The sequence below is a fragment of the Dreissena polymorpha genome, chromosome 12, assembly GCF_020536995.1.
Source record: "Dreissena polymorpha isolate Duluth1 chromosome 12, UMN_Dpol_1.0, whole genome shotgun sequence".
NCBI classification, from domain to species: domain Eukaryota; kingdom Metazoa; phylum Mollusca; class Bivalvia; order Myida; family Dreissenidae; genus Dreissena; species Dreissena polymorpha.
In genome coordinates, this window is record NC_068366.1 from 60,672,706 (window position 1) to 60,688,907 (window position 16,202).

General features: G+C 36.8%; 1 protein-coding gene across 1 annotated transcript in view; it reads right to left on the reverse strand.

The window, feature by feature from the left end:
* The window catches only part of LOC127853503 (uncharacterized), a 201,866-nt gene that overhangs the window by 102,662 nt on the left and 83,002 nt on the right, over positions 1-16,202 (reverse strand). The window contains exons 40-50 of the mRNA XM_052388058.1: positions 15,978-16,112; positions 14,044-14,268; positions 13,025-13,133; positions 12,085-12,141; positions 10,320-10,519; positions 9,724-9,822; positions 8,677-8,814; positions 8,001-8,233; positions 3,868-4,058; positions 2,613-2,678; positions 1,170-1,315 (exon numbers count right to left, since the gene is read on the reverse strand). Coding sequence (XP_052244018.1) covers positions 1,170-1,315; positions 2,613-2,678; positions 3,868-4,058; positions 8,001-8,233; positions 8,677-8,814; positions 9,724-9,822; positions 10,320-10,519; positions 12,085-12,141; positions 13,025-13,133; positions 14,044-14,268; positions 15,978-16,112 — 1,599 coding nt within the window. The remainder of the gene's footprint in view (positions 1-1,169; positions 1,316-2,612; positions 2,679-3,867; positions 4,059-8,000; positions 8,234-8,676; positions 8,815-9,723; positions 9,823-10,319; positions 10,520-12,084; positions 12,142-13,024; positions 13,134-14,043; positions 14,269-15,977; positions 16,113-16,202) is intronic.

A 16,202-nucleotide genomic window follows, 5' to 3' on the forward strand; every position in this document is an offset into this window, starting at 1 on the left:
CATATGATTATTTTTTATAATTAATGTGAGAATAATATATAGTTAAATGTAATTCCATATAAAACTAAACAAGGGAGACTTAAAAAAAGAGATTTAAATAATAATGCATTTTCTGAGAATACTTTTTTGTGTAAGATTGAGATTATTATACATTGTATAAGAATTTATTACTTGTATTGGAGCGAGTCAAATCAATCTCAGATATGATTGCTTATAGTGAACATTATGCACACACAAAACAAAGTGACCACTTTTGAATTTATAACAAGGTAAATATCTGAGAAAAACTGAGAAACACAATCAATAATACAGAGATTTCAATGAGACATTTCTTTTTTTTAAGGGTTTAATCTGATGCCAACAAGAGCTTGACACAATTGTGATGCATACCCCACTAATTTCAACAATGTGTAATATGCCCGGAAAGGTGCATAACCTCCTCCCTCTTCTTGATTTGCAAGGAGTAAAACAAAACATTTTGTCATTAGTAAGTGTAAATGGTTGGAGTGTACTAGCAAACATTGCATGGTCTTATGTAGGTTATTGACTGTAGAGTGTAACAGTGAAGGGTATAGACTGTAGAGTGTAACAGTGAAGGGCATTGACTGTAGAGTGTAACAGTGAAGGGTATTGACTGTAGAGTGTAACAGTGAAGGGCATTGACTGTAGAGTGTAACAGTGAAAGGTATTGACTGTAGAGTGTAACAGTGAAGAGCATTGACTGTAGAGTGTAACAGTGAAGGGTATTGACTTTAGAGTGTAACAGTGAAGGGTATTGACTGTAGAGTGTAACAGTGAATGGTATTGACTGTAGAGTGTAACAGTGAAGGGTATTGACTGCAGAGTGTAACAGTGAAGGGTATTGACTGTAGAGTGTAACAGTAAAAGGTATTGACTGTAGAGTGTAACAGTGAAGGGCATTAACTGTGGAATGTAACAGTGAAGGGTATTGACTGTAGAGTGTAACAGTGAAGGGCATTGATAACAGTGAAGGGTATTGACTTTAGTGTGTAACAGTGAAGGGTATTGACTGTAGAGTGTAACAGTGAAGGGTATTGACTGTAGAGTGTAACAATGAAGGGTATTGACTGTGGATTGTAACAGTGAAGGGTATTGACTGTGGAGTGTATCAGTGAAGGGTATTGACTGTGGAGTGTAACAGTGCATACCTCTCCCATGAGTCTGGGTGCAATCATCTCCTCAATGGTCTGTGCCACCAGTGCATGCTCCAGCTTGCCGGCCGCTGTCAGCGGGTTAGGTGTGCCAGTCTTTCTGTGGCCAGCCGTAGCACCGAGCTTCAGGTTGCCTGCAGTCACTGGACAATAGAAATGAATAGCATGCCTTATGTTCAGCTGTTTTGAAACAAATTTCAATTATTAAGAGGAGATGAAAAACCTTCGAGCAAGCTAAATTTAAAGATTTTTTTTTGATGGGATATTAAACATTGCTCCTGTTTTTTAACAGAAAGAGCTCTGATTGAATGAGTCATAAAGCATTGTCAGGAAAATAATGTTTATGAACCTCTCGCTGGGAAATGGGGCTTAATGCATGTGCCAAACATGTCATTTTAGATAAGTCAGTGCAGTTTGCAAAGAATAATCAGGGACTAGACTTTTCTCTTAGACTTTTCTGTTTACTTGAATGTTTTGTTTAAAGGGGCCTTTTCACAGATTTTGGCATGTTTTGAACTTTGTCATTAAATGCTTTATATTGGTAAACGTAAACATTGGATCTAAAAAGCTCCAGTAAAAAATCAAGAATAAAATTTTAAAAAAGAAAAAAAGGTAACCCTCAGCAGGACTTGAACCACTGACCCCTGGCGTCCTGGAGTAAAAAGTCAACGCATTAGACCACTTTGCCATCCTTCCTTATGCAATGTCGGATGTATTTTATACATCATATAAGCGATCCTGGTAGTTTCACAAAATATAACGACAACAACAGAACTCTCCAAATTATTCAATCGTTTCGCGTTGCAACGCTTTATAATTTTCAGGTTTTAAATCGTCAAAAGATGCATATAAAGGCTCTTTTAGAGCATGTTAAATGTTCAGTATTACGGTTTACTCACAAATATCATAACTAAAACGAAAATTTTCGAATATGAAACAATTTTTTTTCAATTTTGTCAATTTATTATAACGTGAAAAGGCCCCTTTAAAGGAAGACTCATCTAAACAAAAATCCAGTCTAAGAATAACCTATCTCTCTGATCAGCCTGTGTATACTGCAACTGCTAAGCAGGGACAAAATGTAATCCTCATGCATTCTGCACCATTGCCCACAACACTTCACATATAAATTTTCTTAGACAGAAATACTTGCTATTTTAAGCAAAATCATGTTTAAATGGAAAGTATTGCTGCTTCCAATATACCCAGTGCGCAATATTTTGTTTGCGTCCTTTGCAAAATCATTAAATTAATAGAAACATTTACAGAATAAACCCGAATACATAGGTCAATGTATTACTAAAAACATCAACTTATCTAAGAACAAAAATGGTATAAATTAAAAAATCAAACTAAACAATAACAATTAAAACCACTGGAAACTTTTCAGAAAACAACAAAAACATTTGGAACCAATCAACTAATGAACTGATAAAATACCAAGTTTCAGAGCAGAATCGTGAACTTTCATGCGCGACATGATACGGCACTTCGAGTCACCCATTACTAAGACACAGCAACAGATTTTAATTAAAGCCTGTCTTGCATTAAATGAGCCTCATTCCGGTGAAACTGGCCTTAACTCTTTCAGTGCTGAAACCGAATTTTGAAGCCCTTTGCAAACAGTTTGGATCCAGATAAGACGCCACAGAACCTGGCGTCTCATCAGGATCCAAACTGTTTGCTATTCTGATAGTATTCTTTGAAAAACATTGAAGAAAATGCTAATTTTAGAAATTCTGCAGACAACATGTTAGCAGACGTCAAATTTCCCGGCATGCAAAGGGTTAAAGCATTTAAGTAAAGTGTAGTCTCAGATTAGAATGTGCAGTGTGCAAAGGGACGACACTTTCTGTTTTTAAGGAATTTTTGTTTACAGAAAGTCTCTTATTACCAAACCGTTTAGGCAGAAAGTGTTGTCCCAGACTAGCCTGTGCAGACGACACTTTACCCACATGAATTAAGCCCAGATTTCTCAGTACAAGGCTCAAATATACAACATAATCTATGTATAGCTTGTGACCAACACAAGAGTTTGGCTTACCAAACAGTGGAATTGTTGACCCGGAGGAATGATATAGTTTGTATACAATTTATTAAATTCTGACATGACAATAAAGAAATCTACACTGTATTGAATTTTACTTGATTTCAGTTGACAATTCATCTTAGAGAGAGCATTTGCCTATTAAATACCCAGAAACACAAGATTTCAAACATAATTAACAAACAAGAATTGTTTATTATGTATGACTCCCCCACCATTCCCCACGAAGATATCAGCAAGCAATTAAAAACTCCGTCTTGCTAATGAAACTGGCTCAAACAGTGTTTTTTTGTCAACACCAAATCAATAAAGAACCTAACAGCATCAACAGCTGTTAGTTCTATAATCTATCTTATAATTAGGGAACTGAGTTGTCAAGAATGTAAAGATGATGTCAAAAGTGCAAGTTTGCTTAAGGGATGTTTTTCAAGGGATATAAAGGTAAGTCAAAATGACTATTATACTTATTTAATTGAATCTCACAATCCCCTGCAACATTGACCTTTGAACTGTTTACTTCTTCCTTTCCTTCTTAGTAACCATCATACCAATTTGTACTTTAGTAAGTCAAATAATTTTATAGCTCACCAACTTACACCCACAGTTAACATGACACATTGCAGCATTCAAGTGCACCCCCTTTCATACCTGTAGAGCTCTGCTGAGGCAGGTTGGGCCGGCTATCAGAGGCCTGACTGTTGGACCGTGACGACTCCTCCTTGCGTAGCTCCATCTTGTCCTGGGTCTTCTCGTCTCGGATGTACTTGCGCTTCTGCATGGCACGCCTCAGTACCCCAACCAGGGCCTCGATGCTGAAGTGGTGGTGGATCACGGGGGGCCTGTGGATAGCAAGAAATTACTGAGTGACATTAAAATCCCTTTATTAGATGGACCAAACTTAGTTTAAGTTTATAAAAAATACAGTTTTGTAAAAGAATGGGTCACAAAATCTTAAAAAATACAAGATTGTACCAGTTATGGTTTAAATATGTTTTGGCCTCAGTCTTTGAAACAGGGAATAATACATGCGCCTAAAGTGGCATTCTAGATAAGCCTATGCAGTCAGAACAGGCTAATCAGGGACGTCACTTTCTGCTTGGTGGAATTATTCATTTAAAAGAGGTATCTTCTAAATGAAAACCCAGTGAAGGCAGAAAGTGTCGTCCCTGATTAGCCTGTGCAGACTGCACTTTACGAATTAGCATTAAACCCCATTTTCCGAGAGCAAGACTATTTTATTTATGCTAAGTAGTGACATATAGATTCATATTCATCCTGTGAGACAAAGCCTTGCATCAGTCACTTTAATGAAATACTCGGTTGCATAATATTTTAGAAAATTGCTTGTTCTCAGTTTGCTTGTGGTAATACTTTCTACTTAAAGGGAGTTGATTAAATAATTTCATGAGTGGAAGTTTATAAAAACTCATTCTGAATTATGGTTTAACATTCTTTTATTGAAATAATTATTTAAAATGCATAAAGATTCTTCTGCAAATTTAGCTGAAGTTTATATCATCAGTCTGTACATAAGAGTACCAAACTTAGTTTAATTACAAAATAATACATTATGGAAAAGTATGGGTCACAAAATGGTAACAAAATATTACAAGAGGGCCATGATGGCCCTGAATCGCTCACCTGACTCATTAAGATCAGATGAAAACTATGACCTCTATTGTCTACACAATGTTTTTCTATGATTTGACCTAGTGACCTAGTTCCTGACTCTAGATGACCCAAATACAATCCCAATCCAGATTTCATCAAGATAAACATTCTGACCACAGTTCATAAATATTGGATGAAAACTGTGACTTCTATTGTCAACACAAGGTTTTTCTATTTATTTGACCTAGATTTTTACCCCAGATGACCCAAATACAATCCCACCCAGATTTCATCAAGAATTCTGACCAAATTTCATAAAGGTTGGATGAAAACTGTGATCTCTAATGTCAACACAAGGTTTTTCTATTATTTGACCTAGTGACCTAGTTTTTGACCCCAGATGACCCATATAAAATAACAACCCAGATTTCATCAAGATAAACATTCTGACCAAATTTCATAAAGATTGGATGAAAACTGTGACCTCTATTGTCTACAGAAGGTTGTTCTATTATTTGACCTAGTGACCTTGTTTTTGACCCCAGATGACCCAAATACAATCCCAAACCGGATTTCATCAAGATAAACATTTTGACCAAATTTCATCAAGATTGGATGCAAACTGTGACCTCTACTGTCTACAAAAACAAATTCTTGACGGACGGACGCACGGACACACGCAGGCACGCACAACGGACGCCGGACATCACACTATCACATAAGCTCACCGTGTCACTTCATGACAGGTGACCTAAAAATATGTGTCGGAGATAAACATGAACAGTTGTGGTTAAAATCCCATAGAAACAAGGGCTGTTTGTAAAACATGCATGCCCCCCTATATGGGCTATAAGTTGTAGTAGCAGCCATTGTGTGAATACGTTTTTTGTCACTGTGAATGGTGGTGGTGGTGGTGGTGGTGGTGTAGTAGTAGAAGTAGTAGTAGTAGTAGTAGTAGTAGAAGTAGTAGTAGTAGTAGTAGTAGTAGTAGTAGTAGTAGTAGTAGTAGTAGTAGTAGTAGTAGTAGTAGTAGTAGTAGTAGCAGTAGCAGTAGCAGAAGCAGTAGCAGCATTACAAGACCAATACTTAAGAATGATCAAATGGGAAAAGGTAACCTAGCACTGGCAGTAAATATGGGGCTCATTTACAGGTCAGATTTGGAATCTCTGCTGTAAAATGAGATTTTGAATGAATTAAAGGGAGGCAAATCTGTAATAAAAAGAACATGCATAAACCGTAGTTGTTTCCCTTGTTTGAACCATGCTAAATCCTTACAAGTTTGGAAAGAATTGGATGAAAAATTTGGACTTTATTGCATAAACACCATTTTCTCAATTCAAGGGGAGGTAATTCTGGACTTCATGGACCAATAATGCTCATTTTTTTGTAGGGTTCGTGTCCTCATTGATATAAAGACACTGTGCAAATTTGGAAAGGATCGGACAAAAAATGTGGAAGATTTTTGAAAGTTTTCACAAAATAGGCAAAAACGAATAAACATGCAAAGTTCAACGAGCTCCTGTGGCCATGTTTTTTGACGAATCAAATTTCTTTGAACAACTTTTTCAGGGGAGCCTTCAAAGGTCATCCCTGTGAAATTTTTTGAAAATCTGATGAGCGGTTTCTGACAAGAAGATTTTTTAAGGTTTTTACCATATATGGTCATGGCGGCCATCTTGGTTATGTGATCAAATTTTTTTTAACAATTCTTTTGTCCCATGACCTAGGGATGCTCCACATGAAATTTAGTTGAAATTGGCTCAATGGTTTAGTAGAAGAAGATGTTTACAAATTGTTTACAGACAGACAGACAGACGGATGTACGGATGGACGCCGGACGGTGAGTGATCACAATAGCTCACCCCGAGCTATCGCTCAGGTGAGCTAAAAATATATGACAACATTGTAGAAGTAATGGTTTCAATAATGGTGGTTTAATTAGGTTTGAGCCTTGCTCTCGGAAAAAAATGGCTTAATTCATGAGCAGGCTGCACAGGCTAATTAGGATCGTCACCTTTCGCTTTATGGTATTTTTCGGTTAAAAAAAGTGTTCATGAGCAAAATCCACTTAGGGTGGAAAGTGTTGTCTCTGATCCACTTAGGGTGGAAAGCATACATGCCAGAATTGTTCAGGTCCAAATCGGGACATTCCATAAAAAATTGTCGGGAAGTTTGACCAAAAAGCAGGACACTTAAAACAATCAATCATTTCACCTTTACTTTAGTGGGTAGTCGGTCTATTACTTGCAAAAACTCTAATTTTCTGCACTATTTTGACGATACATGTGTTTCAGAAATTCGGGTTCTTCCATTCTCCGGAAGAAAGCAAATTTTTGACACACTCCATAAACTGAATTGTGGGGTTTCCCCGTATACCTCAATTTGACATCCAATCGATACAGCTGGACATCCCCTTGAACATATGTAAATCGTGTGACGCGATGTGAGCGCATCGAGCACTTTTCTTATTCAATCAATCGTCAATTAACTCTAAATTTAGATTGTTACAAATTATTTTCTGAAAATCAGTCGAAAACGAAAGTTAATTTATGTGAAACAACGATGCGCATTGGTCAGCATCCAATTTGTTTGATGTACAAAATCGGTGTTTTGACATGTTTTATAACCTTAGGTGGTATAATACACAGGATAATAGTGTCATTGGCATTTATTTCTGTATGATACATCTTTCAATAGCAATAAGAGACCCCTATCATAAAAACACCGTGGTGTGAATGCCTGATAAAATCACTAATTTGCAGATAAATCGCTGATAAGGTGTCAAAAACAACACTGGTGCACTCGAGTAGCACAAGAGGGTTGTTAATTGGGGGTTAAACAGGGATTAGCGGTGGTAAGTTTTAGCCAAACAGAGCTTGAATAGCGAATTTTATTGGGAACTTGTAGACTTTAAATTGTTTTTTTACGAATGTCGGGACAAATCGTCTCATATCGGGATGCCGGGACAAAGATCCCAAAAGCAGGACTGTCCCGCCGAGATCGGGACGTCTGGCATGTATGTGGAAAGTGTTGTCTCCGATCCACTTAGGGTGAAAAGTGTTGTCCCTGATTAGCCTTTAGAGTCTGCGCAGGCTAATCAGGGACAACTCTTTCTGCACATGTATTGAGCCCCATTTCCCCAGAGTGAGGCTCGTTTAATAATGCCTTACAGCTGGTCCTTGGCAAGGTCTGAGAGGACTTTCAGCCTGGATCCCAGCACTACTGGAGCCTTGAAACCGAGAGCCGTACACTTGGCACGCATGATCATGCCTACGTCAGGTCGAACCAATGACACGGAACGGAACAGCAGACGGATGTCGTTGGAGATAGACGCAGGCAGTCCGTTGTAGCCTTCCACTAGGTTCACTGTGACGTGAACTGACACAGATCGCTTCAGAGGGATCTGGATCATTATACGTGAAATTTATATCAGTTGTAACATAGGCAAACAAGTCCCACGCTTCATTCAACAGCGTTGTTGTTATTTGCTGTTTCAATGAAGTCTATTAACAACAGAATTCCACTGTTGGTGAAAGATACATCCTGCTTAGACTGCAAAGATTTGCCCGGTACTACACTTTACTGAGATTTAAGCTTCATAATGCTCACAAACCTTATTTACCTCATATGTCCATATTTAAATGCAATCTAAAATAATAGTTTCTGTACAAAACTCAGCTATTGGGATGAAATTTGAGGTAGATAAACAATACATTTTATGAATTTGATATGAAGACAGAAGTCTTATCTAAGGTTCTTTATCATGTTATTACTTAAAAATCCTAATTAAGACATCACAATTTTTAATTGTGAGTTATACTTTTTTATGAATTTCTTGGAGCTTACCTCTTGGCCGTCTGCCAATGTTGCGAAGGTTTGTTTGGACTTGAGAGCGGTGACGACACATTCCAGATGCTCTAACATGGTAGCCATGGCAACTGGGTTTAGAGCTTGCACCTCGTCAAAACAGCACCAGCAGCCATCCTACAGACAACAAAAAGAAAGATTACAATCAAATAAAAATTACTGATATTACTCAAACAAAGGCTATCCATGCATATTAACAACCATCCCCTTCCCCTCAAAAAAAAAAGAATTTTACAAGAAGCTGTCCCAGTCATTGCTCCACAAAAGACAAAAACTGCAATCATATGGCCCTGGCATTATGTTATTTTTAACAACGGACAATAATTCCTAAAAATAAACAATGTAGTCATGAAACCTTAAGCAAAATGCGCTGTAGCACTTGCAGTTAATAATCCTGTAAAAGTTTTACAAAATACGTGAGGACTTGCGCAGAGAAGCTTTAATATGTAATTTTCAAACAAAGGGCAATGATTCCTTAAAAATTATGCAATCACAAAACATTCACAATATGTAAAAGTAACAAATCTCATGAAAACTGTAGAAGTTGCGCACACAACAGTTTGATCAATGGAAGCAAGACATACAGTTTGACATCTACCAATTATGTATCCCTATGCCTTTTGGCATGGGATAATTATGAATTATGATACAAAACAAAAGCGTTTTGCAATAAAACTTTTATATTTGATAGTGTGTTCCAGTTAAGTGAAGATTTAATGAACAACTATTTTACAACTTTGCATGTATGGCTTAAAATTCCAATAATTCAAAGGGTACTGACCCAAAAATAACTTAAATCTTGAATAATGTAGAGGAAACAAAGATAACAGTTTCTCATTTGAACCAACAGTGTAAAATTATCTATCAACTAAGAGACAGATATTAGCAGAAAAAATCATGGTGCTAAGTTCCATGTCTGACCACTCTGTGATCTTGTATATAGAGGACTTTGTTTTGTTTTAACATAAAAAGTTAACAAATAAATCATAAATTCACAATCCTCATTCTAAAGATTGCTATGGTTACCATTGCTGATCCCTGTATGATCTTGGCCAGGGAGGAGGCGTTGGTTTCCCCGGAGCACTGGAACATGGCGATGAACTGTCCCAACACGTTGCCAAGACCCTGCAAACACAAACATCATTCTACAAGTACTGACAAAAACAGGATTATTTTTAGCTAACCTGAGCTCAAAATAATCTAACATTCACCTGATACTGGTCAACTCTTATTGCATAAATTATGCAAAGAAATACTAATAGCCAAGGAGAGACATTTACTATATTTTAAATTCCAAATGTTTTTCTTATTTTTGATATGCTCATTCCAAATAAGATAAATGTGTTTGGGTAGCTCTGCTTATAGGTTTTCTAAAAGGGGAATTGTAATTTTGTTAAGCTTAATAGGGGTTCAGCTAGGTAATAGCCTTGTTCTGGCAAAATGGGGCTTAATGCATGGGCATAAAGTGTCGTCCCAGATTCCACCTAACTTGATCAGAAGATAATTCCTTTAAACCAAAAATACAAATAAAGCGGAAATTTTTGTCATTAAGCGTTTTAAGAGTCCAGGATGACACTTTTAGGTGCATGCATTAAGGCCCATTTTCCTAGTCCTCAACCCACCTTTATAGTTTCAGTCTTCCCGCTGCCCACTGGCCCAGTGACCGCGCTACCTTGGAACCGCTGCAGGGCCTGTGACATCGTGATGAAGCACTTCTCTGTGACTGGTGTAAGGGCCACGCCAGGGTTCATACCATAGAACTCATTGCCGTACTGGTAAGAGGTGTCCAGCACCCAGATCAGGGGCTCCATGTTGTCCTCTCCTGCAATAAGGGTAAGTGTAGGGATCAGAGACCCTTCTCAGTACACTCATTAGTAAAAATTCTACAAAGTAAATAAATACATCATGTATTGCATGTGTTTAAATAAATATATAATGTAATTGATATATTTGAATAAATACATCATTTTATGTTTGTGTTTGAATAAACAATTAATCTAATCTATATCTTTAAATAAAAACATCCTGTAGTGCATGTGTTTAAATAAATATAAAAAAGCACTGAATTTTTGGTCTACCTGTTTTTTACTCATGGAAAGATGATGGTGAAAGTTACTTTACTTTTAAGCAAGAGTCAGATTCTCAGGTAAACTGATGAAAAGGCATATAAACCATGAAACTTTAAATAAAACTTACTTAGTTTCCAATGACACAAAACACTATAAGACACAGATTGCTGCATTCTGGGGGAAATTGCTAAGAGAAAAGTGTGCAAATAAATCTAATTGTAGTGCTAAAGGCAACTGGTGATAACACTAAGGTGTCTATGTCACACCTCTACAAATTGAGTCTACATCCCATCTTAAACCAATTTAAGTGTTTCTACACATGTGAATACTAAAGGTTTCTAACAAATAATAGGTTTGATGACTAATAAAATATCTGTTGTACACAAAATACTCATAAAAATATTCAAATATATTGTTCAAACTTATTATTTGTAATTTACAAATAATTGACCAAGATAAGTAGCTAAAGACATCAAAATACCTGCATCTTTACATGTCACCACCAGTAAAGATGGTACACTCAATATCTCACAGTTACTTTAAATAATGTTATAGCTAGTTTATTTTGGATTTTTTTTCATTATGATCATTCTTCTCTTTATCAATATACACTACATATCTGATAAATAAAGGGACTGTAAGGGAAACTGCTGTTTAAAACTATTATAGATACATCATAAACCCAAAATATTTTCAAAGTTCAGTTACCGCAACACAAGACAAAGGCATTCAAAAGCATTTTCCCAAGAAAATAGGAGAATATAATAGGACCTTAAAGAAAAACAAACTTGGATAGGAAATAATATAAACTTGTCTCTGGGGAAAACCAGGCTTCATGCATGGGATTCTTTCTTTCTAGACTGGATTTTTGTAAAGAAGAAACTTCTTTTAAAAACACAATTCTGTAAAATCAGAGAGTCTCATCCAAGATTAAGCATAGGTTTTTCTGGGAGTATACTTTATGAACATGCATTAACCGTTACCACTTACATACGTATTTTGACAAATGTGTAGTCCTTTAGAAAGTTAAATTTAATTTAAGACCTTTCTTACTAGATTTAAGTTTTAAAGGCTTCATTTCAAACCCTTTGGTACTGATGAACAGCAAACAGCATAAAACCTGAACAGACTGCGAGTTACCTCGCAGGCTGTTCTGGTTTTATGCTGTTTGCATATGGCCATTTTCACTTTGCTTCTGAGTGGGAAAGGGTTAAGGCTGGTTTTCCCAGAGACTGGCCCATGTATTGAACTCTCAGAGCCTATAAGAGTTGTGCAGACTACAGCTATATGACAAATATGCAGTGTGCTCAGTCCTTACGCATGTCTGGCGTCTCTCTCTTACTATCGTTACTACAAGCTTCATAACCATCGTCCACTAGTAACCAAACAGAAATAAAAGTCGTTGTCAAAATTGTGACTCCAACCCTGCACCATTTTGTAAGCTTAAAATAATGTTCAGGGGCAAATAACTCAGGGAGAGATGCATCACTTTGGGTGATAAATGTCTGGCATATCTATGTTTAATAAGAAGTCTTCATGTGACCACTTTAAAAATGAGGAGGTTGTTCTCTCCATTAATTTTCAAAATCAAATGCAGACTGACTGAACAACAGACAGACCAATTAAGAGAGTCACGCCAATACATCCCCTCATAAAACTCCCTTTGCAGGGATATAATATGTGTAACACTTGCCATCAGAAAGAATAAATAAAAGCTTTGGTGTATCATTGATATTTTATATACTGAAAAACATTAGTATATTAAACATATACATTAGTATTTGACACACAATCAAGTTCTACTTATATGTTAATGTTTCTACAAATATTTATTTAAAAAGAAACACCAAACAAAACAGAGAACATTTAAAGCAATATACTTAATTTATATGCAACAAAATAAATATTGCTACAAATATTACACAAAATATGTGGAGGACCTCAAATTTTACTTCCAAGTTATGGCACTCCTTAGTACATCTACACCATCGTTCTAGGAAAACAGGGCTAAATGAACATGAGTAAAGTGTTGTTCCAGATTAGACAGTGCATTCTGTACAGGCTAATCAGGGATGACACTTTCTGCCTTACCATGGTTTTTAGCAAAGAAGTCTTTCTTTAAACAAAAAATGCAATAAAAGCTTCCCTTGACTGATTAGACTGATCAGGGACGACACTTTACGCACATGCATGAAGCCCAGTCTCCCCAGAAGTTTCTCATGTATTAACCTCTCATGATGCACTCCTTATGCACTTACCGACAGGCTGGTAGTAACATCGCATGCACCTTCTCCACTCAAAGTCCGACACCTCTCGCAGCTTTCTCTGGCACAGATTGTCAAGGGCATCACGCAAAAACTGGGAATTCTGTAACAAAAAGACCATAGATAACTTGGGTACTCTAGATCTGCATCATTAGCACACAATTTGAATACAGTCTCGATATATTATTAATTTGATTCAAAAGAATGGATAGATAAATTTAAATATTAAATTAAAACAAGAGAATCATGATGGCCCTGGAGCGCTCACCTGAGTTTGAGGTACAAACACTGGAAGACATAACTTGATGCCACTTGACCCTGATTCAATCATATTGACAAGGTCAACATTCTGAACAAATTTGATTAAGACTGAGTAATAAACGTAGCTTCTAGAGTGAAAATATTGTTTTTTTTAACATTTGATTATATAAATGTGGCCTCTAGAGAAGTAAAAGGATTTTGCTAATATTTCACCTATTGACCTATTTATTTTATCCATGTGACCAAGATTCCAAGTTAAGTTTTATCAACATTTAGTCATAACATTTGACCTCTTGAATAAAGAGACTACCAGGTAAGTGTACAGCACAGATAAGTTCATGTTCTTGACACAACAACTTTAAACACTTGCCAAGGCTAGTAGATCAGGTTTTCTAAGCCACACTAAATAGGCTTATCTATATCCAGCACTAACCTAAAACTCCCTATATTTATTATGGAGCCTCGCTGTGGAAAAACAGGGTTTAATGCGCTTGCATCAAGTGATTTCCCACATTAGCCTGTGCAGCCCACAAAGGCTTATCAGGGAGGACACTTTCCTCCTAAACTGGATTTTTACTTTAAAAAAAAAAGACTTCATTACTACAAAATATACAATATAAGAAATTGTCATCCCTGATAAGCCTGTACAGACTTTGCACAGGCTAATATGGGTCAATACTTTATGCACATGCATTAAAACCCGGTTTTGCCAGAGAGAGGCACATATACATCATCAGGCATGACTGCCATACCGTAATCATGCACTCAATCCTGTTCTTGTGTACGGGTAGCATGGGTTCCTCCATGGTCCTCCACTGCCCCCGCGCCAGCAATGTGCCCAGTTTAGACACGGTGCCAATGTACTTCTTCAGCGTACCCTGCAGGGCCTTGCGTTCGTATTTAATCTCCGCGATACCCAGGTCACATTCCCGTGTCCAGTGGTACAGCATGCCCATACGGCACACTTGGGCTGGGTACTGTTGGTGAAAAAACAATAAATTAACTCAAATAAACTAATAACAATATCAAGATGGCCATGATGGCCCTGAAGTTATATCCTGAGTTCCTAGATATTGTAATGTTATACATACTGACCAAGTTTCACAAATATTCAGTCATAAATGTGGCTTCTACAGAGGTTATTAGGTATTTATAAGATTTGACATGGTGACCTAGTTTTCAGATGATTGTGACCCAGATTCAAAATCAAGCTAGATATATAAAAAAAATTATATGGTTTTTCATAGATATGACATTGTGACCTTTTATTTACAAATGTGTGCCAAATGTGGACTCAGTCTAGACATAATTATGATAAAGCTTAAAATCAACTTTCATGAAGATTGGGTAAAAAATGTGGCCTCTAGAGAAGTAACAAGCTGAAAATTAACGAAAAAAATAAATATATCCTCAAGTGACCTAATGCCAGTAATATAAGCAAACAATTAATAGAATCTCTGAACCATTGCTAACAATGCAACACCAAAGACTTTGCCTTAAAATAATTATTTAAATCCAGTAAACTCAATTTCAAATTTGTTTATTTGCACACTATTTAGCCATGCAAGAGATGTTAGTGCCATGTACACTGTAATTGCTTAAACTATCTACATGTGACCTTATTACCGTGACAACACACCAAAGAGAGAGTATTCCATGGCAATAGGCAATCAACGTGTTGTGTTAGCGCCAGTTAGGCTGTCTGCTTCAATTTGAAATATATGAGGACATTTCTCTAAGAGGACCAATAGAATCTTAAAATGAATTAAAAATGGATGAACTTTGATTATTTAAGGTGCAGTATGATTTTGAAAAGCAGTAAAACATGTTTTTTCCTTATGGTTGATGTATTCAAAATACACAGAGCCCATGCATGAGACATCATCACACTGATTCTTGTTCATAAAGTACACAAATATCACCAGAATAAGGTCTCCACCAGAATAAGGTCACTGGAGGATATAACAGAAGGTCACAACGCCAGACCAAAATAGCTCACCATGAGCACTTTGTGCTTAGGTGAGCAAACAATTCAACACAATTTGTACATATGACCTTTTGAAGTTAACAAAAGAAAATGTTTATCACTAGGCCATTCTGGATTTAAAACTTCATTTCATATATCTAAAAAATGTTCAAAATGCCTAAGAAGTCCAACAGTAAATCAAACTTCTATAACCCTTTCATAAGCAATGTGAAAATGGCTATATGCACCCAGCATAAAACCAGGACATCATGAGAATAACTCGCAGTCTGGAAAGTTTTTATGCTGTTTGCTGCTCATCTGCATATCTTAAGATAGGAAATGAAGCCTTTGAAACTTGAATCTATTCAGAAAGGCTTTTAATATAAAAAAACAAAGTCTAAAGGACTACAAACGGCTCAAAGTGCAGTAAAGGGCTAACTGACCATACCTTGGAAGTCCACTCATATATAGGCATGATGTTTAATAAGCAGCCTGTTCTGGTTTTATGCTGGTTGCAAAAGCCACTTTCACTTTGCTTCTTATGGGGGAAAGGGTTAAACAGTATTTGATGATGCTGATGTTCGTTTCCCTTAGAAACCGATGAGCAGCAAACAGCATAAAACCTGAACAGACTGTGACTTTCTCGCAGGCTGTTCTGGTTTTATGCTGGTTGCCATAAGCCATTTTCACTTTGCTTCTGAGTGGGCAGTGATAGCTGACCTTCAAGGCCCACTCATCTATTGGCAAGTTGTTGTTGCAGTCCTGGATGATACTGATGTTCATTTCTCTGATTGTCCTGCTCACACAGTCTCGCAGCTTGGAAAGCCAGATCTCCACTTCATCAGTCAATGTGACCTAAACAAACGAGAACTTGACGTAAACTTTAACACAAACAAGGTATTTTATTAAAGACACTAGTAACATCTTAAAATCCCAGATTGGCAC